At 29.1% G+C, this 24,468-nt stretch overlaps 1 protein-coding gene across 2 annotated transcripts in view; it reads right to left on the reverse strand.

Annotated features, from left to right (window-relative positions):
• Positions 1-301: 301 nt before the first annotated feature.
• Positions 302-24,468, reverse strand: part of LOC107447959 (uncharacterized) — a 40,488-nt gene continuing 16,321 nt past the window's right edge. For both annotated transcript variants that reach the window (XM_016063010.3, XM_016063012.3), the window contains exons 7-13: positions 21,443-21,539; positions 20,905-21,000; positions 17,006-17,057; positions 13,420-14,550; positions 6,293-11,880; positions 4,093-4,113; positions 302-1,721 (exon numbers count right to left, since the gene is read on the reverse strand). In XM_016063010.3, coding sequence (XP_015918496.1) covers positions 1,644-1,721; positions 4,093-4,113; positions 6,293-11,880; positions 13,420-14,550; positions 17,006-17,057; positions 20,905-21,000; positions 21,443-21,539 — 7,063 coding nt within the window. In that variant the 3' untranslated portion in view covers positions 302-1,643. The remainder of the gene's footprint in view (positions 1,722-4,092; positions 4,114-6,292; positions 11,881-13,419; positions 14,551-17,005; positions 17,058-20,904; positions 21,001-21,442; positions 21,540-24,468) is intronic.

Here is a 24,468-nt window from a genome sequence, read left to right on the forward strand (position 1 = left end):
CTGTAAAAATATACTGTTAATTAAAAATATACTGTTAATTTATTGTTATTATTCTGATATTTCTAGGTCTTAATGATAAGAACTTGAAGGATTATACTGTATTTCTTGAAAGGAGATATCAGTCTAATCATTGAATAAAATAATTATTTTCAACACTAAAATCAGAATTTTTTTTGCATAAATTTAATAAACAATATATCTAGGAATTTGGGAAAAAATGTGCTTTAATTTGATACAACCTGCTGAAAAGTAAATATTTTAGTTTTTAAAATAAAGTAACTCATAATAAACAAGAAAATAATACATTTGGAAAATATTTCTTTATTTAAAATAGATATTTCAAAAACATCTTTTTCACAGGTAAACAAATGTTTCTCACAGAGCTTTGATGATGAAAACAAAGAAAAATTAAAATAAAGCATCCAAATCAATTATCAGAACCTTTAAAAGTCTAACTAAAGATAACATATTTCTTAGGTTATTATTATTTGCAATTCATTGTATTAAAGAGTATGGTATTAATTTTCTAATACCTTAGTTGAATTTATTTTCATCAACAAATAAACTATACATTAAAAAATTCAAGACTCACATGTTTTTAAAACCAAATTTTGCATAGAAACAAAATTAAAACTTCAGGTACTTTTAAATTTATGAAGCCATTTAATGTGAAAAATATTTTTTAAAATTTTATTTTTTTTAAAAAGAAATAATAAATTAGTATAATACAAATGCAACATTATATGTGCACTGGCAAATAATATTTGTTAAAAGAATTCAATATGACTATATTTGAAGTCTATAAATACTGATGATAGTACAGTACAAACATACAAAAGGCTTTATACAATATTTTTACAAATATACAATATTTACAAGTGATATTTAAATGTATGCATCAATTTAATAGAATAGATATCATCTACCTCATTTTTTTTTAAGTGTGTAAATTAAGTTTATGAGGAAAATTTAAAATTTTAACTACAAAAGTCACAGATATTTTTAAATATATTTAAATTTTTTTATGTGTATTAGGTTTTTTTTTTTAAAAAAAAATTGATTCTAGTACTTTGCTTAAGAATTTCAAAATTACACATGCGGTTAAAAATTTGGGGAAGATGTTTAATTAAAAACAATAAAATACATCACACTATCAAACAAATAAAAAAACCACATCGAAACACAATCGAAACGTTGCAAGACAATCGTGTCAAATTATATGCTTTTATTCTTAGACACAATTATTCTCATAAACCTAACAAAACTTTTTTCAACAGACACATTTGCAAAATCTAGGACAATTATGTTTTCTTCCATGTCAAAATATATAAAATACAATTTCAAAAACATAAAACATTTGCAGACATAACAGCCAAAACTACATATTATAAAACTTTTCTAAATTTTCCCAAATCTTTTCACATCTTGCAATACATACGATGCATAGTCTTTTAAAATTATTCAAAAAATGAAAAAATTAATTGAAATTAAATATTAACTAATCAACATTAGCCAATAAGTAAGGTATATATATATTTTTTTTGAATTATGTGTCAAATAAAATAAATATTTAATGGTTAATTTGGCATAATTTTATGTTCATTTTACATTAACTGTTAATTCAGTTAATTCTTATAAAAACCTTATTCCTTCAATGCTTCCTTATTAAGCAATTCAAGAAGTTTCTCCACACCAAAAGATTTAATTTTCTCCATAAGGTCCTGAAAAATAAATAAAAAAAGAATATAAATAAGGTTATTTCATTTAGATACTTAACATAAACAAATTCATGAATAAAATATTAATTAAAAAGATACTACAGAGATAAAAAAAATTTTTTTTTAGTAACTTTTAGTGTTCTCTTAAAATACCTTACAAACTTAATTTGCAAGGACATTAAAACTCTAAGACCTCAGGAAAAAAAAAAAAAAAAACATTACTCATTTTCTTCCCTTTAAAATAAACCAGATTTTTATACTAGTACTAATTTTGAGATTATAAATATTGACATCAATTGTTTTTCATTCCTACCTTTGTATTTTCGAGATCAGTGTTTCCCAAAGTGTGGTAAGCATTCCCCCAGGGGTACGGGAACAGTTTAGCTCGGGTACACGTTCTTATGCGAAATATCTTGCAACAAACGCAAATTTCAAAAAATTTTATTTAAAAATAAAGCTAGCTGAAAATTTATGAGTACATATTTTTTTATTGGCTATTTTTTTGCAGAGTTAACAGTTAATAATTAGTGGTATCAACAGCTAGTTGTGGTTTTTAACTTAAGTGTAGTTTTTTTATAGTAAAAAATACATTAATTTTTTTCTATTAGTGGTACACAGCGTTACGAAAAATTTAGAAAGGGTACACTAAAGTCATAAGATGGGGAAACACTGTTCTAGAATATAAAAATGAGAGGGGTGTAAGTTAATAATAAAAGAAATTTCTCATTTTTCTATTGTATAACATTAAGAGAAATTTTTTGGCTTTGTAGAAAAGTTATCAGGCTGAAGAAGTAGAAATTTTGAGTCAAAAATTCGAAATCTATGTTTCCCGACATTTTTTACTGTTGAGGTAAAATATGCGAAGGGGTCTACTAATCTTGCTGACATGCAGTGTCTTAATAAAATGTCTTTAAACATAAAAAAATAAGATATGTATTGTTTGACAGTCAAAATGTTAAATTTCTTTTTATTATGAGCGAATTTCCTCATAACCTTTGCAAAGTTGGTCTCATCAACACCAAACTCTATTTTTCGACATGGCTATTGATCTTCTAAGAATCGTACAACTTCCTGATCTATTTTTCTAGTTCTATATCTGTCATGTTCTATAAAAAAAATAGCATTGTCATGTGCTATGAGTGTCAAAAAGCAGAAGAAATTTGAGATAGATATCACTCTCAGCTGCAAAGGTTTTCTTTGTTTTATGCTTCCAAAGAGTTTCATATTTCATTTTCTTGAGTAACGCTTTGGAATCTTATTGGTGTCACAGGAAAACCAGAATGCTCCCAAAATTGTGCAGTCTTCAGGATAACGAATTTTATAACATCATCCTTTTCATCTTTATGCACGGGTCCATAATTGGGAAAACCAAAGTAGCAAAGCATATCACCATTCGTCTGCAATTGAGATCCTTTTTCGGGTATAAATCTTGCAATAAATAACCTATAAGCCACTCTTCAGATACTTCACTATCATCTTTTCAAGGGACCAGATGTTTTGGCAGGGATGAAATTTGGGGAGCTGATATTTAGTAAGATAATTTTAGTAAACAAGGTTGCTCTTAACACATGAACATATAACTAACAGTTATTTACATGTATGCTGAGGAAGAATCTTTTTAAATCACATTTATTAGACAAAACATAAATGTTAATGTATACATTTTGCCATAACTAGAAAAAATTCTTTGGCAACAACCAAAAGGTTACCAGCGACATTAAAACATGGGGAGAAAAATATGGAAACTTTCAAAACACTAGGGACTTATGAAAAAAAAATTTTTTTCTTTCTGCACGGATCTATTGAGCAGTATTTCTTAATTGCAAAACATAAGGAGAAAACTAGTTTGATGTGTATGAAAGCAATCTTGTTCTACCTTACATGCAACTTGAAGTCTTTATGGACATTTTTTTTTTTAAATTATAATTTCTTGGAAATATACTAAGTAAATTTTTTAAAGTGAATAAAAATCCAAAAGATGGATACATGTTGTGAAAAATAATAATAACTATTCAGTTCACATAACCCTTCTGCTTTCCTTTGAATTTTACTACTGTAAAATTAAGTTACATATATTATGGTAATATGAAATATTAAATATTGCCTTAGATTCCTGGGGAAAAATTGCAAATAAATAAAAAAAAGTATAATAAATAAATAAATAAAAATAAATAAATAAAGTAAAAATAAATAAAGAAAAGTTTTTTCTACATCCTTCAATCAACTTTTTTTTTTTGTATATTTTTAATCCTTTGGCAGTTTTTGAAAGTAGAAAATATATACAACACTTTTTATGCATAAAGTTCTATCATAAACTTTTTCTATTATAATTTTTCTATATTAAAATCTAAAATCAATCAAAACTTTGACTTACAGCAGCATCAACAGGTTTTTTCTGAAAAATAAAGAAAAAGTAAATTAGTGACATATAACAGAAATAAATGCAAATAGATATATTAAAAGCATCACACTGTGCACGAATATAAGAAAACATGCATTTATAATTTTTAAATTTAATGCATCTAAACATTAAAACTGATTGAGCTTTTACTTTATTATATTTCCTATTAATTTTATAAATAGAATTATTTTATCATGAATCAATCTACTGATTCTCTTTTACAACCTCATTTTTATTTTTTAATGAACTTTCAGGCAGGGTTTATAGATTTAAATCAGCTCTATTTAAGTCAACTTGATTTTTTTCAGAAAAAAAAATCTTTGATTTCCAAATATTCAAAATTTTTGATTTAAAAATTACCTAACATTTTCTAAAGAGATCGTTTAAATTTTTTAATTGATTTTTGATTTTCATAATTATAAATTTTATTAGGTTTCAATCAGTAAAATAACATCACAGATGTGTAATAAATTCTAGTACTTAAATGACAACATAAAAACTTGTTTTTGAAATTTTCAGAAATGCAAAAAAAATTAAAGTTTATTGCAATTTTTTTTTTTTATGTATATAGCTGTTAAAAGTTTTTATAAATATGGGGATTTTCACAAACAGGTATGATATTAATTCTTAACTCTAAAACGATCTTCAAAACCACATTTTATCTTAATTTTGCAAATGTATCTTTGAATCTTAAATTTTATATAAATTTAAAAGGAAACTACTCTACATTTATGAAAATAAAAGCACATTTAACACATCTACATATATCACATGCTTAAATAATTCTTTTACTTTATTCACCTAAAATGCTTTGAAACAAATACAGACAGTTAGAAAACACCAATTTAAACAAATAATTTTTAAATACAGTAAGTATTTTGTAAAATAAAAAAAGTGCAGAAAATAAAAATAAATATTTAAAAAGTGAAAAGCACAAAAGATTTTTTTTTCCCTATTAAATTTTTGAAACACTATTTCTCTTTCTCTCGTGGTTTGTCATAATTTCACAATAAACCAGGGTGTATAAAAATCATGATTTTTTTTTAAAAATCAAAAAAATCGGATTTTTTTTATTTTAATCGGATTTTTTTGATTTTAATCATGATTTTTTTATAATTTCAATTCTATGGAATATAATCAATTTTGTGTACCATAGATTTAAAGTTGTATTGTATTACTATTGTTACTTATGGTATACATTGGAAATAAACATTACTAACCATTATCAACAAAATATTTCTTAATAATTTAAAAGCAAAAGGTGAAATAAGAAATAAACAATAACAAAGTGATTTCAAACTACAAATCAAGAAAGAAATTGTTTATCAAACAATATGTGATAATTATTAATTCTACATCTACAATATCAAATTATTTAAACAATCATTTAATTAGTTTTATTTAAAGATTTAAACATAAGGACTAATTTAGCTGCCTTTTCTACACCCAATTGATTCCGTAGTTTAGTATGTACAAGTCCAAAAGTGGAAAACATCCTCTCTATCCCTGCAGTTGTTCCTTTTGCAGTACATAACAACTGTATTGCATCAAACTCTTTTTGACCTACACAGTTCTTTAGAAGCGCAATTGATTTCCACCATTCCAAGATGTTTAAAGATTCTAGAGATTCTTTATCAAACAAAGTTCCATTAAACGGAGGAGAGCGTACAATGAATTTTAGCAAAATACTTAATAAGGAGGTTTCTCCATACTTTTCTTTAACAAAGTTTACAGCTTGATCTTTTTCATTTAGTGTTAAACATTGTACTTAGGATAGGTACTTAGGAATTAGGATCCAAGAGGTAAGCTAGGAAATGAGCTGGTGTTAACGCTTGTTCATATCGTTTAGTAAAAAAAATTTTGCAGCAATTATTCATTCTGAATCTTTCAGAGTTTCCTTTAAATTTTCCAGATGTTGACAACATTTGATAAACTATGAGAAATATATAGAACAGTCTACTTACTTGTTTATGTTTGAAACTTAGAAAAATATACAAAAAATGTTCAAGACTATACACAAAATTGTTTTTTTTTGATTAAAATCAGTGATTTTTTTAAAAAAATCATTTGATTTTAATCAATGATTTTAATCATTTGATTAAAATCATTTACACCCTGCAATAAACTCTTCATTTAGTTGTAATTATTCAATAAGAAATGAAACATTATTTACCTCTTTAGGCCTTTTGCTGACTTTCTTTTTCTTAGAGTTTGATGGTCCACCTAATGATGTAGAAGATATATTTAATACTTCTGTTGGAGCATCACTAGTTGTTTTTGCAGATGAAGAGTTGCTTTTCGAAGAGCTCAATTCTATGGTTCCAGTTTCTGAGGAACTATTCACACTCAGGCAATTGTTTTGCTTTTCATTGAAAGTAGTATTATCAAGTCCTGCTTCAGATTTTTGTTTGGAAGCCCTTATATCATGATTCATATTAACAAAACTTGCATTTTTGGGGTGTGAAAAAGCTGTTCTTTCATCACCTTTTGTTATTTTACTTTCACTAACAGTTGGAGAATGTTTTTTATTCACTTGAAGATTGCTTTTCATCACAGGTTCTTCCAAGCAAGGAGATTTTGAAGAAGAAATATTTCTTTCACTGAAAGAATCATTTGGAATTTCATTTTCCCCAATCTTCACGTCCTCACTAGAATTAAACTTATTTTCACCACTCGTCAAAGAAGCAATAGCTTGTTGCAACTCAAGTTCATCTTCAGGTGTTCGTTCATCAATCACCTCTTCAGAGTTTACAACACTTATTGGCTTAGTTATTACATGAGGGTTTTTTACTTGTTTCGTAACCATTTTAGCAGGAGATGAATTCACAATTTTCATTGGTCCTGAATTGTTTTGTACAAATGAATCTGATATTAGATCTTCAGAAATTTCACCTTCTTCTAAAGAAGACACTTCGTTATTCAAAATAGTTTTTTTAGTTTCAACTGAAACTGGAGATATAGGTACACTAGATTTCAAAGCTTTAACAGGAGAAATAGCTTTTGGTAATCGTTGGTGGGATATTGAAGCACCGAAGGATATTGAAGAATGAGAAAGAACCTTATTTGCATCACTCAATGTTTTAGATAGTGGTATTACTTCATATTTATATCTGTCTAATTTATCTTTTGACCTTGAACTAGAGGCAGATTTAGAATACAAAATGGCATCTTTGTGCAAATTTTTAACTGGTGATTTCCTATTATCACTTTTAGAATGACTTCCACTTCTTTTTCTGTCAGAATGATCTCGTTTTTCAGAAGCTCTATATCTATTTCGGTCACGATGTTTATATGAATTAATGGATTTATGAGGAGTAGGTGTTTTCCTGATATGACTAGAAGAACGAATATCCTGAGAATGATGTTTCTTAGATTTTCTGGGAGATTCACGCTTTATCTCCCTTTTTGAGTCTTTACTATTATCTGTCTTTTTATTTCTCTTATCGTGTGAAAGTTTTCTCCTTCGTAGATCGCTTTGAACTTTTTTCGGTGATTTAGAACTGGCAATTCTAAGAGTCCATGCTTTTTTGTTTTCAACATTTTTCTCTTTAGAAACTTTAGAGATTTCTTTATAATTTTCAATGGATTTGGAATAATTGGATATTTTTGAAGTATCCCATTTAGATGGTATCTTAACTCCAGAAGGTATTTTTGGATTCTGTTCAGTTCTTTGACTAAGTGCTGATTTCTTAACAGCATTTCGAGATGGCGAGAAACTACGCACAGGAGACTCATTTGAAGAAATTAGTTTTGTTACAGTTACTGTTGACAAAAGACCCAGCTCTTTGCCCTTATAATTGTTTATATTTTTATCATCAGAGGGAAGAGATGATTTAGCTGCATTGCTATTCTGAAAGCTCATTAATGACTCATGGTCCTGCAATGTTTTTTCAAAGGTCACATTAACATCTGAAGGGTGAGAATGATTATCTAAATCTCTATGCACAGGAGAATGACTATTTCTTAGGGCAGATGGCAACATAGCAGAATCACCTGTTTCTTTAATCTCATCATCTGACAGTTTCATTTTCTTTTTTAAAGGTGAATTTCCTGAACCAACGAGTTCAATTTCACTTGAAATGCAATTTGTCTTATCCATTACATCACTAGTGACAATGGAATTAGATGAAACAGGACTTAGTTGGCTTATTTTCCTTTTTTCTCGAGAAACATTTTTAAGAGGCGAGTTAATTTTTGATGAAGTAGAACTATCACAGTTTACGCTCATATCTAATGGCTCGTTCGATTTATTCGTCTCCTCAAATTCTTTGCTTGTAGGAAAAAGGCTGAATGATGTAGAATCATCAATAACATTCTCCAATACTATGAACTTATTTGAAAGATTTCTTCGAACAAGATAAGTCTCTAAAGTACAGGATGAGCTCGACACTGTATCAGGACTTATTGGTAGGTCACTATTTCGCTCTGGCAATGCATTCTTGTAAAATTCTGCCATAGCTTTCGGTTTTCCAGTCTCTCTGTTTCCAACTTTGAAAGTCCTCGGAATTTCTTTATTAACAGGCAAATTATTTATTTGACTAACTTCCTTATGCTGTGTTTCAAAATTAGAACTTTTACTTCTTTCATGATTATTTGAATTTGGAGCAGAAATAACAGGTATAGAATTAGAGTCGCAAGTAGTTTCTAAACAAAATGCATTTTCACCCACATGAAAGGGAGAGAAACTAGAAATACTACTAGAATCTCTAGGAGAAGGTATTGGAACAGGTCGAATTCTTTTCTTTGGCGGGCGTAAAAATTTATCTTGTCTAGAATTACTCAGCTCAGCATTATCTTGATTAGGTTTCTTTGTGGCACTTACAGAAGATTGGGAAATAGAGCCACTGCCATCAACTACTGCATTTATATTTGTACTATCACCAATTTTACAAGGGGAAGATGCATTTGATTTCAGTTTATCAGCAATACCCTCAAGTCTATTAGCTTTAGCTTCAATTATTTTTTTATGCTCTAAATCACTAACTTTTGAAATTATTGGTTTCAAAGGCGATTCATTCAAAGAATTGTCAGTTGGCAAAGAATCCGACTTTGTTTGGTCATCTGTTGTTTTGTTACCACTTGAAGACACCAACTGTTTTTTAGAATTTGTGTTATTATCAGTCTTATGCAATACATTGCTTGATGGTGTAAGAGAATAAGAATTTTCTTTTAGTGCTTCAACAGAAGAATTGTTTATTCGCTCATTTAGATAATTAGAAGTATTGTCAGTCACACTTTCACTAGTATGAAACATTACTTCATCATCTTCATTTAATTGCTCATTTCCTGCATCAAATAACTTTGTTTTTTTGGCAGAGTTTTTTCTTGATCTCTTGAGATTACATGGGTGTTTTTCAGTTAAGGTTTCAGCTGAAGTTGATATTTGAGTATTTTCAACCGTATTCTCGCTAGTTTGAAATATTTTTTCACTTTTATCCAATAATTTGTTTTCAGACATTGCCAAAGCATCCTGATCCAAACTTACTAAATTCTCAAATGTTTTTTTAGTTTTCTTGACAGAATTTTTTCTTGATATTTTCGAACTCGATGGCTGTCTTTCACTTAAATTTTCAGTCAAGGCTGGGATTTCAGTATTTCCACTAGTTTTAAGCATTATTTCTTCGTTTTTATCCAATATCTCATTATCAGGTTGTACCAGAACACTTTGATCTGAATTTACTAAACTCTCCAGTGACTCTTTAATTACTTTCTTAGTTGAATTTTTTCTTGATCTCTTCAAATTAGGCGATTGCTTTTCTTTTGACTTTTCTGCCAAAACTGGAGTTTGAATATTTTCAACCACATTACTAGGTGTTTGAAACGTTTCCTCATTTTCATCCAATGACTCATGTTCAGATGATGCCAGAATAAGTTGATCTGAATTGGCCAAACTCCTATGAGGCTTTTTAGCAATTTTTTTAGAGTAATTTTTTTTAGACTTTTCCATGTTGGATGATTGCTTTTCATTATAATTTTCAGACCGAGTAGGAATTTGGGAATTTTCAACCACAGCTTCAAAACTTTGAACTAATCCATGCTCACCTTCTTTTATGTTCTCATTTTCACATGCAAACAGGACACATTGGTTCAAGTTAGACAAATGCTCCGGAGGATTTTCAATATTTTCCACTGATTGTTCTTTGTTTAAAGTTACAGACAAGTTTGGTAGCTTTAAATTATTCTTTTCCTTTACAGTGATCAATTCTTTACTGAGACATTTCGTTTTACAGGAATTATCATCCTCAAATTTTGAATTTAAAGTGGCATTTACTTTGGATTTTGGACTTTTCCTCGTGTTTTGCTCTTTAAATGGGCTGGGAGAAGAAACTGCAGAAGTATTGTTATTTGATTCCGATGAAGAAAATGTTTTATTTTGATTAGACTCTAATTGCAACTCATTTGCCACAAGAGTAGATAAATTATTTCCAGCTTTTGAATGATCTAATAAGGTGTCATCTTTTGAATCAGCTGATTTTGAAGATAAAGTGTCTTTCACATCACTAAACTTCAAAGGGCTTATGATTTCTACTAGTTTGTTTCCTTCTGGTGAAAGTACATCCATACTATTATCAGAACTTTTCGATAAATCAATGCAGACTTCAAAAGGCAGAGCAGGTAATTCACTATATTGATCTTGGGACAAATCAGTATTTTCTGTAATGTCACTCAATATATTTTTTGAAACTTCTAAATTTTTGTTACCTTTGAGAGGTGATAATTCTTTCATATTTTGCATAACTCCATCACTATTGTTGATTTTATTGCCAGGTTTCAAACTACACAAGGTATTTATATTAGCTGGAGATTTGCTTGCCGTTAAAGAGCTTAAAGGAATAAAATCAGATTCACTTTCAGAATCTGAACTAGGAAAAAACTTAACATTAGAAATATGTTCTTGTGCATTTGAAGTTTTTTTACTTGCTGCTTTTACAATTTTACTTTTGGTTTTTTTACCTTTTTTCGTGGAACTTTTTAAAATGTCAGGATATTTATTTCGTTTGCCAGTTGCTGAGCTAGATTTAAATTTTTTTTTATTTTTATTTTTAGAAGAAGATTTAGCTTTAGTCCTATTTTCTCCAACATTAACTGCCATTGCCTTATCCATAGCAATCAGTACTGCATCTTTCATTGAAGTTGCATTTTGCAATGTCTGTTTAGAAGATTTAGATCTATTAATTTGTTTATTAGAACTTACAGAGCTACTTTTATTATTTTTAGTTCCTTCTTTGCTAGTTATATTGGTTTTATTCTTGTTAAGTTCCAATATCTCTTGGGAGTTAGTTGACAATCTTTTGAACTGACTTTTAACATTTGAGTTCTTTAATCGGGGAGATGATCTCCGATTTTCTACATTTATCTCAGGCATTGAATGAGATGAAACTTTTGGACTTTTCATATTAGCTTCATTCGATGCACTTTGTCCAAAATTCAATGTTCTTACATGACCTCCACCTTGACCACCTAATAATGTGAAAGCAGTTGAAACTAATGCCTTAAAGATAGGACTTTGCGTTTCCTTCTTCCCAGTTATGTTTGAAAAAATTTCCATTGCATCCTTTGAATGATCTAATTCTATTTCATTTTCTGGAATAGATATTACTGGAATACTTGGATCATCACATTCTTCTTCTATGTCAAGTAGTTTTGTAAAAGAAGTAGAAGGAGGAGGCATGATACCTTTTCTTAATTTGGTGCTTGTTTTAGTACTCTTTGGAGAAGGTTTAATTTGCTTTACATTATTACTTTTCTTCAAATTTTGATCTGAAAAGGAAAAGATATTAGTTTTTTTTTTCTTTTTTTTAAATCATACTTTTAAAAATTAACAGACACAATTTTACCAAAATTTGGGGTCTTGGTGTTAAATACTCCTTACTTTCACAATAGAATTTAACATACTATAGTGATTAAAAATGGAAGTCCGAGCTATATAGAAGAATGATCTGCTTTATAATAAATAATCAAATGTTTTGTAATAACATCTTACTTTACTTCTATATTTAATTGCAAAACAATGGCTGATGACATGACATAGTTTGTTGGAAATCGCGATTAAATCCGACTCCCCTCCCCCACACACACTGACACTCTGGTTCGAGGGAGATTTGTTTAAAACTCCGATTGCGAAGCATGCTGTTCTTTTTTGTGTGTGTCCATAAATATTTTATGTGTCCATATGTTTGTGAATAAAATTTAATCTTGAATGTTAAGCTCTCAACTGCAATTATTTAGATGTTTTATAGAAGCTTATGGAATGTTAAGAAGTGTTCCCGGCCTTTTGGTGGTGGTAAGCTATCTCCTTTTTTGATATCTTTTGGTAATACCCAAAAAAGTTTTTGTGAAAAATCAGAAATTTCACAAAGTTTAAAACTAATTAATAAATACAATACATTACGTATTTTGGCTTGCATTCTCATGATAGATTGGTTGTAAACAAATGAATTAAAAATAATTTTAAAAACTTACAATGATTTTGTTTTAGATTAGGATTTTTTATTTTTGAAAAGACATCCACCCTTTCCAATGGACTTCAAAATGATTTTCAAGTACTTTTAGAGACCTTTTAAAAATAGAAATCATACTTAAGTACTTTTCATTGTTGCAAGAATCCTACATTTCATATGTACTTTACATACTCTTAAAAAAGATTCCTCCTATCAAAACCATATTTTCTTTTGGAGTGTAATCAAGTGCAGTTGTAAAAAAATTTATACACATGAGTTTCTTTTTTAACATGAAAGGGAAAAAAATGTACCATTGTAACAAAACTTTATAAAAAATTGACAAATATTGCATTTATTCTAAAACAGAAATCAAAGCAAAAGCAAGAAAATAAAGTAAAATATTTTTTCGAAAAATTACATATGCAATTGGGTCCTTCACAGTAATGGAAGTTATTTCTTTGGTAGAATTTTGATATTATTACTATTATAGCTAAATTTTAACAAAGATCAGACTTTTTCATGTTAAACAATTATTTGAAAATTTAGGGTCACTTGAGTTTGTTAGCATAATATACTAAGATATTTAATCAGTATGTAATGTTATGTTCACGTAATTTTAAGTTTGAGCAATTTAATATTATTTTGTAGAGTTTTGGACACAAAAACTTACTAGTTTTACCTAACTAGTTTAAGATCTTCCAGAAATCTAAAAATTTTATTCATATTTTTGTAACCAAAAAATTTTTTTATTTGAAAATATTCACTTAAACATTAATTATTAGATATTTCATATTTTAAAAATAATATCAAGATAAATTAACTGAATTAACTTTTATAACTAAAACACAGATATATTTACCTTGCAAACAACTTTGATTGTTAGATGAAGACATAATTTTCTGGCTTGAAACTGAAGTATTTGTATTAATAGAAGTGTTATTAATATGTTTGGTGGAGGAATTTTGAGCTGGATTTGAAGGTGCTGGTAAAATGATTTTGTAAGAAACATTACTTTGAAATGGATTTGTTCCAATGGGAATTGTATTAGGAATAATGTATTGGCCATTCGGAAGTAAGTACAGAGTTTGTGGAATAGAATTTATGCTCTGGAAGACACTGTTATTAACAAAGTTAACACCACTTGAATTATTATTATTAGTTGAGTTTTGTTCAGGAACTGTATTAGTTGTTATATATTGCACAGGTTTTATTTTCTCAGGTGTGGGAGGTATCTCTTTTATAATTTGTATTTCATCAGAGTCCATGGATACATTAATTGATTCATTGTCAGCAGAAGTGGCAACAGGAGTAACTTGTTCAGTAAAAGTGACCACAGAGCTTGCTTGTGCAGATGTAACAACAGAGTTTGCTTGAGTAGCAGGTGTGGCAAGTGTTGCTTGAGCAGTAGATGTGGCAAATGTTAATTCTGCATCAGAAGTGACAGCAGGCATTACATGCTGAGCAGAAGCCACAACAGAGGTCACATGCTGAGCAGAAGTGGTTACAGAGGTCACTTGCTCAGCAGAAGTAATAACAGAAGACGTTTGCTGAATAATAGCACCAGAATTTGAATTATTTATATTTACATTTGAGTTTATTTCAACTGAAGAGAAACTTCGATTATTATTTTGAGAATTCATAGCATTGTCTTCAATTGCTGTCTGGTCTAAGGGGTTGATTGTAGAATCAGAAATTAGATTTCTACTAACAGGTTGATTTTTGAAAATCTTATTATTGCAATGCGCCAAAGTGGCAGGATTTTCTTCAGCAGTTTTTGTACTAAATGAAGATGCAGTGGAGGTATTAATAGTATATGACTGATAATTGTTGACATCATTGCTGGCTTGTGATGAAACAACACAATCCTCAGTAAAAGAATTTGCAGATGTAACAGACTGAGAACATTCAACATTGTAAGATGATGTTGAAGGCTTATCAATTTGATTTCCTAAATTTTCTAGGACTTGAGGGTACAAAGAAGGTTCCTTACCTATTAGAAAAATTAGAAAAGAAAGATATGTTTTTTTTAAAAAATGACAACACTTTCCTACTAAAGCAAAAAATAAAATAAATAATAAATAAAATAAAAAACATATATTACAGTTAAAGATGTTTCAGAATAGCATGTGGAAACACAGATATTAATTAGATAAATCAAGCATGTAAGAAGAAAAAAACCATTCAACGATCACAAACTGACCTCAAAAATACTTTATTCAAACTTAATAAGATTACACACACTAGTTTGGACAATAAAGAGATTTGAATTTGAAAAGATTGTGGTTTCCTCATACAATGGGTATGAATCCTAATATTTTCATTGATCAGGAAATATAGCTAAGAAGAGAGGCTCAGTAGGAAATCTACTGAGTATGTTAATGCCATAGCCGCTTCAGAAATTTTCGATTGCGGCTAAAAAACTATTGAATAAAAAATATATTAATTTAGCACATTTTTAGAGAAATGTTTAAGGAAAATTCTTATATAAAAATTTTGATGTAATAATTGAGTTACTTTATGTCAAAGATGATTTTTTATGTGCCACACAATTCAGTTAAGTGAAAGTTACAGTATAAGTCCCTTATAATGACAAATCCTAAAACCCGACATAATTGTGGCTATAGCAAGTTTGCCGTTATAAGTAAATTCCCATATTTTACGTTAAGATACAAAGTATGCAGCAGGTTTCTCAAATAGAGTTTATAATAATTGTTTGCTTTATGAGCAAAAAGTGTCAAGGTTAAAAACAGGAAATAAAATGTAATGATGTGCATTTCTCTAACTTTTACTGTACCGAACTTTAACTTTTCTGTACCGAAACTAGAAATAAATAAAAATGTCATCAATTAAAATGAAAGTCTTTTTTGCTGCAATATTGCTCAATTAAACAGTAGAAAAATGTATTTACTTTTTTAAAAAATTATCTTATAGTGAAAGAATTTTAATTTTCAACTTTTTACGAACATAAATTTTGGTATCTTTAATATTAATATTTTTAAAATTGAGTTGGAAAAGTATAATTAGCGTAATAATGGACTTCTCGTAACAAGGCATTTACTGTATTTGCAATAATAATTTTTCATAAGATTAGGATCTTTTGAAGAACTATTATATCTCAAGATGTTTAAGTTTTGATTTATTTTTGAAAATATTAAAATGCTAAGTTAAAAAAAAAAATTTACATTTTAAGAATTATAGCAAGGCAGTAGGTAGTACCCCGTAGTATCATAAAAAATTACTCAGTTTATTATAACTCTAGACAAAATATTACATTTTATCCATACAGAGAGAAATTTGAGTGGCCTTGTTTTTTATAGTTCAAAGGATTGTTTTTATTCTAACAATGAATTCTTAAATAGCTTATCAAGTTTAAATTTTGTAAAGAAAAACAGCAATTTTAACCATAAAAATCATTAGGTTGTTTTTGAAGTTTCATTTTTTTTCCTCACAGCCATTTTCCCAGACTTACAAATTAAAATTTTATACTGAGTAAGCATGAATGATTGCCAAATAGTTTGAATACAGTACTGATCCAAAATTGTAATTTATAATAAACCTGAAAATATTTGATAGTATAATTAAATGTCATTTGAAAGAAGTAAAGAGAATCATCACAATAAAGTAGCTTAAAAACATGGAATATCATGATAACAATTAAATGGAAACTTTTTAGGACACTAATTATGCTAACATATTTTAATTATTTTTTCAATTATATATTCATCAAATAAATTTGTTCACCAGACATTTTTACTTTTGTAACTTTTAATTAAAAAAAATGTTCAAAAAGAAAAAGATGTAATACTGATGTATTTGTTGAGCTAACTAATAATTAGATACCTGCAAATGGCGTTATCGGGGTACGGATCTTGATTGGTTATTGAAATGTGGCATTTGTTTATATTAGCAAGAGTTCTTTCCAATCCATTTTGAGTAAGCCTAGCCCATCAAATATGAATTCTCTTAGGCATTACTTTTTCTTTCACAGAGATTTAGTTTTTTTCTTTACAAAAAGACAAGAATGAAGTCGTGTAGAACATAAACTAAGAATGCAACAAAATTGTCTGATACACAAAACAAAAATATTGACATTAATTAATAATAAATCTAGGTAAAATAGAAAGTGTTGACAATAAAGAATTATATTATAACAAATTAGATATGGGATACGGCATAGTATTTAATTAACTTCATGTTAATTGGTATTTTGAATAATGTGGAGAAAATTAGCAACATCTTAGTCAGCAATATCTAGAATATTAACATGCAATCTTCTTTGTCCTACTTTAATATTTTTTTATGAGAGATAAAATATTAACATTGCGCAGATGACAGCCGAACATTCTCAGCTTTCTATTAACTTAAAAATGTAACAGGTCCTAGCCTTATATTGTTTTCTTGAATTGTGCAACAAAACTAATTTTATAAAATAAAAATATACTTACTGAATAATTCATCTAAAATATAATCTGTATTTAAATTTTTAGCTATTTCATCCTGAAACATGAGAAAACTAAAATGAAAAACAGAATCTAATTTTTTTTTAAATATAATAACAGTAAATGCAAAAAATGCACAAGTGTCTAAAAATATATCTAATATATTAAGTTCCTCTTACTAAAATAGTCAGCATGGTTCAGAAAAAGTGAAAAATGAATTTTGTCAACAAAAAATATTAAGTCATAGAAGTAAATTTTTTATTTAGTTTTTACTTAACATTACATTGCAAATATTAATATATTTCTATAAAATTTTTAAAACAAAATTAGATTCCAAAAATAAGGTTTGAAGGCAAAATTAAGACCATAAAAACAATATACGCAATAGAAACAGTTATTAAACAGATTTAAGCTAGATTAACGTTTTGAAAAACAATTTTTAAAAAATTAAAATAACATATAAATCACTTGTAGGAACCCATAAAAAAATAATAAAAAAAATAACATATTTAGAAAAATATTTATTTTACACACTGGCTTTTATGAATGAATTTCCAAACATGTGATTGCTAGAAAAAGAAATTTTTTGAATTATGCCTAGATAGTTTTGCTTTGAAATGAAGCAATTTTTGCACAATACATAGAGTTTTTAATACCATTTTTTTCATAGCTGTATTATTTCAGTTTAATTAAATGAAAAAATATTAAATAAAGAACAATAATTTTTATGCATAAAAATAATCTTCAGAAAATTTTGAGGGATAAAATTTTTTTCTGCAAGAAATCAATTTTTTTCTTAGGAGCATATAGAACATTGGTTCTCAACGGGGGCGATACCGCCCCCCTGGGGGTGGTGGGATTATGCTGAGGGGCGGGGAACTTGTTTTGGGCGGTAGGGGGGCGATGAGCATGTTTTGTCATTCAAATTTAATTTAAAGCTTACAAATAAAATTATCGAATTAAGATTTATTTAATAAATAAAATTAATCTGAAATTAATATTAAAGAAAAAAGATTAAATTTATATAATAAAGAAGGATTATCCGATACACCGTTGTACCAGCTATAAAACGAACTTAAAAGACACCTATTCTTCGATCCGAACCAACACAGCTCAGCGCATGAGTCAGTAGTTTTTGCCTCTGACTTATTCAAGCCATTTGATGGAAATTGAAATGCAAGCGCTTTCAGTATGAATGTTTGACTGGACCCTTGCTTCTTAAGCTTCCTTGCGGTTTTTTGCCCAGTTTCGATTTGATCTCATAGTTTATTTGGCCAGGTGCGTGCGCGAATTAGTTCTTTATCATAAATTATTTATTAATTTTGAGAAATAGTTGATTTTCTTTAAACTTTTGTATTTTGTTTACACTAACAATGTCGGTTGACAAAAAGAAGTGTCATCAATACAGTGCCACGTGCTTGAAGTTGGGATTTGTTTAATCACTGTTAAACTCTCAATTACCCATGTGTTTACTTTGTAATAAAGTTTTATCTAATGAGGTAATGAAATCATACCGGTAGCAGCAGCATTTGCAAAAAACATATCCTGACAAACAAAATATAGATTTGTCATTTTTCTCAAAAACATCTTGCTTCACGTTTCTGAAGGCATTTTCGGTCTCTGAGTCACTAGCAACCTCATCACAAAAATGCGACGATGGTTTGATAGCTTCTTATAATATATCAAAATTTATTGCTAAATCTGGGAAAGCTCATACCATCGAAGTACAGTTGATACTGCCGGTTGTCAAGGAAGTTTTAGAAACTGTTTTTCACCAGCCAGCCGCATCCCATAAGCAACAATTCAGTACGGTGACGAAATAATGAGATGGCCGAAGACGTTCAAATTTTTGATATCCATCGAATTTTCCCTTCAAGTTGATGAATCAACCTTGCCAGGTAATGTAGGCTTTACTGTAGGCATAGGTCCGGTTTGTAAAGGTAAGAAACATCATTCAAGATATGCTTTTTGAAAGAAGCTTGATTACATAGATATCAAAAGTAAATCTATTTTTAATACTGTCGAAGATTATTTTAAAGAGAAAAACATTCCTCTTGCGAATATTATGCCCATTGCCACTCATAGGCTCCTGCAATGGTGGGTCGACATTGTGGGTTTATCGCCCTTTTGGAAAGGGTGGTACCAGATATTTTAACTGTTCACTGCGTGATTGACAGACAGCATTTAGTTGGAAAAAATCTCAGTGACCGTTTGCATCAATCATTGCAATATGCCATATCTGCTGTGAACAAAATTCACAGTAATGCTGCCTACGATTGATTATTCAGACGCTTGCTACTATACACCGAGATTCATTGGCTTTCCAAAAGCTTCTGTCTCAATAGGTATTGGAATCTCTTCGACTCTGTGCTTGAGTTCCTCGAAAACAGAAATGTAGCTCTGAGAGACAGATTGCTAGAATTTATGAAAGACTTTAACTGATTTATCTGTAAAATTTAATGACACTTAATTTAAAATTTCAAGGGGACGAACTCAATTTGATCCCCACAAAATCAGTTATTTCAGCCTTTCTAAAAAAACTCATTTTGGGGAAGCAGAATTTTGGTTGGAAGGAGTTCAGCCAAGCAGGCGAAATTCTCTCTGATGACGCACAAGAATATTGTCAACACCTTGACTCTTGGCACATGGACTTTTCTGACCCTTTTAAAGACGTTATGTGCCCTAGAAGTCCCTCACAATGGATTTTGAACCCTTTTGTAAATATTGAAACAGCAGAGGTTTTGATTTACGAGGAATTGGTCGAATTTTTAATTAATGAATCTTTAAAATGGTGATCGTCTCACAGAATTTTTGCTAAGAGGTAACATCAGTCGTCTCTATCCTGGACTGCAGACAATCGTTAATTTTTTTTAAAATTGTCTTCCCTGCCTCCTAATTTGTCGAACGGGGATTCAGTGCTGTTACGGATCTTGTCACAAAAAGGAGAAATCGACTCGAAGTTGTGCAACGAGGATATTTGCGTCTTCATCTCACTAAAAGTATTAAACCGAGCGTTACGGAATTACTGTCTGAACCATTAAGTACAATCATCCAACTAACATAGTTATTTGAATGCTTCGTTGATATTACTTTCTAGTGTAAAAAATTATTTTGGGTGTTTTTTTAATTATCTAATTAAGAATAAATTATTATTTTTAAGTATAGGTTTCATTGTTGTATTTTTTTTTTTCATTAAACGTATTTATTTTGATCATAACAAATAGACTGTGATTACCTGCCGTGAGAAAATTATCGAGTTAATTTATTCCTTTTTAAAAAACCAAACAAATTTAAAGCGTAAAAATATAGCTTAAAAATTTTGTCTCTTATAACTCAGCACACGTCCCTCCGTCCCCATGCTCTCTATAACAAAGGGGGCCGTTGAAATGTTTTTTGCTCCTTAAGGGGGCAGCAACGTTAAAAAGGTTGAGAACCTATGATATAGAAGAACATATACTCTAATGGGTGCATTCTTACACTTAGAAAAGAAAATTTATATTCCTTCCTTTTTGGCATTTTGCAAGTCCTAATCACATTTTAAAACATCAGTAGCAATAACTGCCTAAGAAAGATTGATGAAAAAACCATGTTGAAAAGGAAATTTTAATTGCAGATTTGCAGAATTCCTTGAATCAACGGTCTTGAGATACACAAAATTCTACTAATTGGTAGAAAAATCACATGCCTGATTTCTGATAAATTTTCGCATGCACAAGCTAATCAATATTAATAAAATCTAACAACGCAGACAAACTTGCATCAAAATATTTAAAAATTATTTTCTGCCTAAGACAAATCGAAGCAATACTCCGATTTCAACCAATCAAAATAATAAAACAATAATGATACAATATATTTTTATTAGTACAAAAAGGAATGAATAAATTGTTTTTTGTTGTACTTACAGGACGATTAATTGAATTAATATCAGCTGCTCTATTAATATTATCAGCAATCATTTGCGCTGTAGGCACTGATTGAAGCGATTTAAGCAGATCAGTCTGTTGAAAGAAAGATTTTAAATTACCTAATATTTTTAAAATATATACAAATTAAAGCAATATTTTTTGAAATATGTAAGTGTTGAGAATTAAAAATTGTAGGTTCACATAAACATGCATTGAATGTTTTTTATTTTCAAGAAAATCAAAAACATATGTTTCTTTTTTTTTGTTATTCTTTATGTTTAAATACTGGTGTTCTGTCTTAACTTCTATATTTTAGTCTAATAACCGAGTTGAACCTTAATATATAGTGCCAAATACTTTCTGTATATAGCACGATTTGGAACACAAGTCTGTATTTAAAAAATAAAGTATGACAGGAAACAAAGAACATATTTTTTGATTTTCTTGAAAGTAAAGAACAGTCAATGCATGTTTATGCAAATCTACACTTTTTGGTTCTCGACATTTACTAAATAATATAATTTAAGATCTTTACCCAGACATCTTCATTTATAAAAGAATTTATTATAAGATCATCAGAAACGTTTTTCGGATTAGGAGATTCACTAAGTAATCTTCTTCGTGGAATCAACCTGAAAGGAGTATTTCATTAATTATTGAACTTGTAAAGAAAAGTTCAAGAAATAAAAATTATTCTGAAGTTTAAAAAGTGCAGTACACGCATTAAAAAGAATATCTAAACATATTAAAAGACACAATCAGATTTGTACTGATATAAATCGTAATTTAAATCTATTATTATTTTTTAAAATTTTGATCAAAATAATTTTGATTTTTAAAAGAGAATGAAATATTTTTGATATATTTAAGATAGTATTTTAAAAAGGCTTTAACTTTTAAATAAATCTCTAACAAACAGTGAAGTAAAATTTAGAAAGTGATACCTTTATGTCTTTTTTTTATTTACAGTAATTTAATGCAAGTAATTGGTTTACTTACCTGAATTTTACTAAAATATGGATATTATTTAGGAAATGGACTTATTTATATAGTTTTAAAAAGTTATTTTATTTACAGATGTACAACCCAGTCACATTAATGTGACTCCCTATGGCAGAAATTTTTCGATCTATCAGCGACTAAACTTTGTAGCACTATTATATTTTTGCAAGATACTTTTAATAATAACAAACATATATGTTACTAAGTTAAAATAACAAAAGTACTGTGTTTATAAAAAAATATATATACAGTGAAACCTCCTGTTATGGACACTCCTGCAAAACGGACGCCTCTCAATACGGACATATTTTTAATTCCCCGGGAATCTTCTATGAATAAACCATTACGTACATTCTCCGCAAAGCGGACACTCCCGTAACCGGACGCGGACAATCATTTTGGTACTGAAACGTTGTTTTTTATCTCTGCAAACTGGACACTACTTTTTCTAAATAAATTGCAAGCTAAAAAAATGCAACTTTTCACAATTTTTAAAGCATATAAATAAAACTTTTTGCCTTATCCATAACTAAAAATATTGTTAAGCTATTTCACCACCGAAAAATCAATCTTTCTCTTGTCACCTTGCCTTATCTTTGTAAAGAAAGGAGAGAAAATGGTACTGCACTCCTGAAATAATTCTGACATCGGCATCTTTTGATCTTTTCATCTGGACCACACAGGTTATGAGACCCCTCAAGTTGAAATGACTTCTCTCAATGCTTCTTCCCATTGAAAATTTCTTTAATTTTCTTATCAATTTGAAGACTGTAGAACAGAAGTATAATCTTTGAGGTGTTTATATAAATGAAGCATTTATTCAGACACTTGATAGCTGATCAATTGTGAATAATCATCTCCATAGGTCCTCATGACTTACAGGTATGCATTATTTTTTTTTCTGTGAATCATGGGAGGTTTATTTTCCGAGAAGGTATTAACCATGTTCCCTATCAAATGATAAGTAGGTGTAAGGGGATGTGAACCTAATAATTGAAACGGACTGAGGATAGTACTCTCCTATTTGGTACCATATGTCTAACTTGAGTATCTATGCTAATAGGAAAATTATATTTATTTATCTGTAGCGCTACATCCAGAATTATTTATTTATATCAATCTTCTTTATATATTCTTTTTTTATCTTTCTTATTGTTTAAATAAATATCCTTGTAGATATTATTTAATTATTTCTACATCTTTGAAAATATTCTAAAAACAATTTACGGTGTTAAATTTCGTTAATAGGGTACCCTTCCCGTAAACGGACAACTCTCATAAACGGACAAATTTTTTGGTCCCATGAATGTCCGCTTAACGGAGGTTTCACTGTATATATAATTTTTCTTCGTTAAATGAAAAAAAAATTATATATTTTTTCTTTTTTATAAACACAGTGCTTTTAATAATTTTTAGAGTGCAAGTAAGTAATGCATGTAGTAATGTATAGTGCATGTTTATTCTAATATGGGTGATATTCTTGCATTTTGTTGGTGGGGGGGTGGCACACAAATTATTTTCTTCTTTGCATTTTGTAAATCATCATCACAATAAAATAAAATAAAAAATCATGAATAATAGTAGTAATTGCCGAAAAAAAGATCGACGACAAAATAATGTAAATCGGACACCTCAAATGCGTGTTTCATTTAGATTAGGTAGTTGTAATAAAAAATATTTTATAAAAAATATTGGATTTGAAAATTATGGAGAAATCAATATCAACAGCTGCCGAAAATACAATTGAAACATTACATCGATTTACGATACTATCGGCTTAAATTGAACTCGTCAAAAAGTAATTACCTAAATGCATGATTTAAATATTATGTGTAAATTTCTGTAGAAAAGAAAAGTATTATTTTCTTCTTTTCAAAAGTAAAATCTTTCTGCAGGAACAATGTTGCTGCAATTCTGCCACAGGGATGTGACTACTATCTATTTTTTTACATCAACGAGTAATAACCAATCACACACAGCACGTTGCAGCACATTGCAGTGAAGCCTACATAAAGAGTGACTACAGCAATCAGGAAACATAGTGATTTGTGGATAATGCAGAAATGGAACGATGTAACCTATGTCCAAAAGGGCATGATCAATGGCTTTCTTTATAAACTATTTGGACGCCACCATGGTAAAAGTATTCAGTGCATTGCAAGATGACATTATCTAAAATCAGTGACATGGCAAATGTGGTGTACTACAGCTATAGATAACAGAGATGAATGACAGCTGCGGAGATGCATTTGATCGAATAGATGTGCAACTGATGACTAACTGACTACACAGAGGAAAGTGGTTATAACAGCATCTTCTCAATAACGGTTCGGCAATTGGTGCTGGGCATGGGCCTCTGCAGCAGATGCCTGGTTGATGTACCTATGCTGACTGTTACTTATCGGTGACGAAGGCTAGATTTTGCATGCCAGCACTGCAACTGGATGTTCACTGAGTGGCAATAGGTGGCTTAATCTGATGAATCACAAATTTTATGCCCCATCGGATAGATGATGGTTGGTCCATATGGCTTGTAATGCCAGCAACAATTTTAAAAAT

Source organism: Parasteatoda tepidariorum, chromosome 3 (genome assembly GCF_982258835.1).
Source record: "Parasteatoda tepidariorum strain Cologne lab strain chromosome 3, Ptep-v5.0, whole genome shotgun sequence".
NCBI lineage: Eukaryota > Metazoa > Arthropoda > Arachnida > Araneae > Theridiidae > Parasteatoda > Parasteatoda tepidariorum.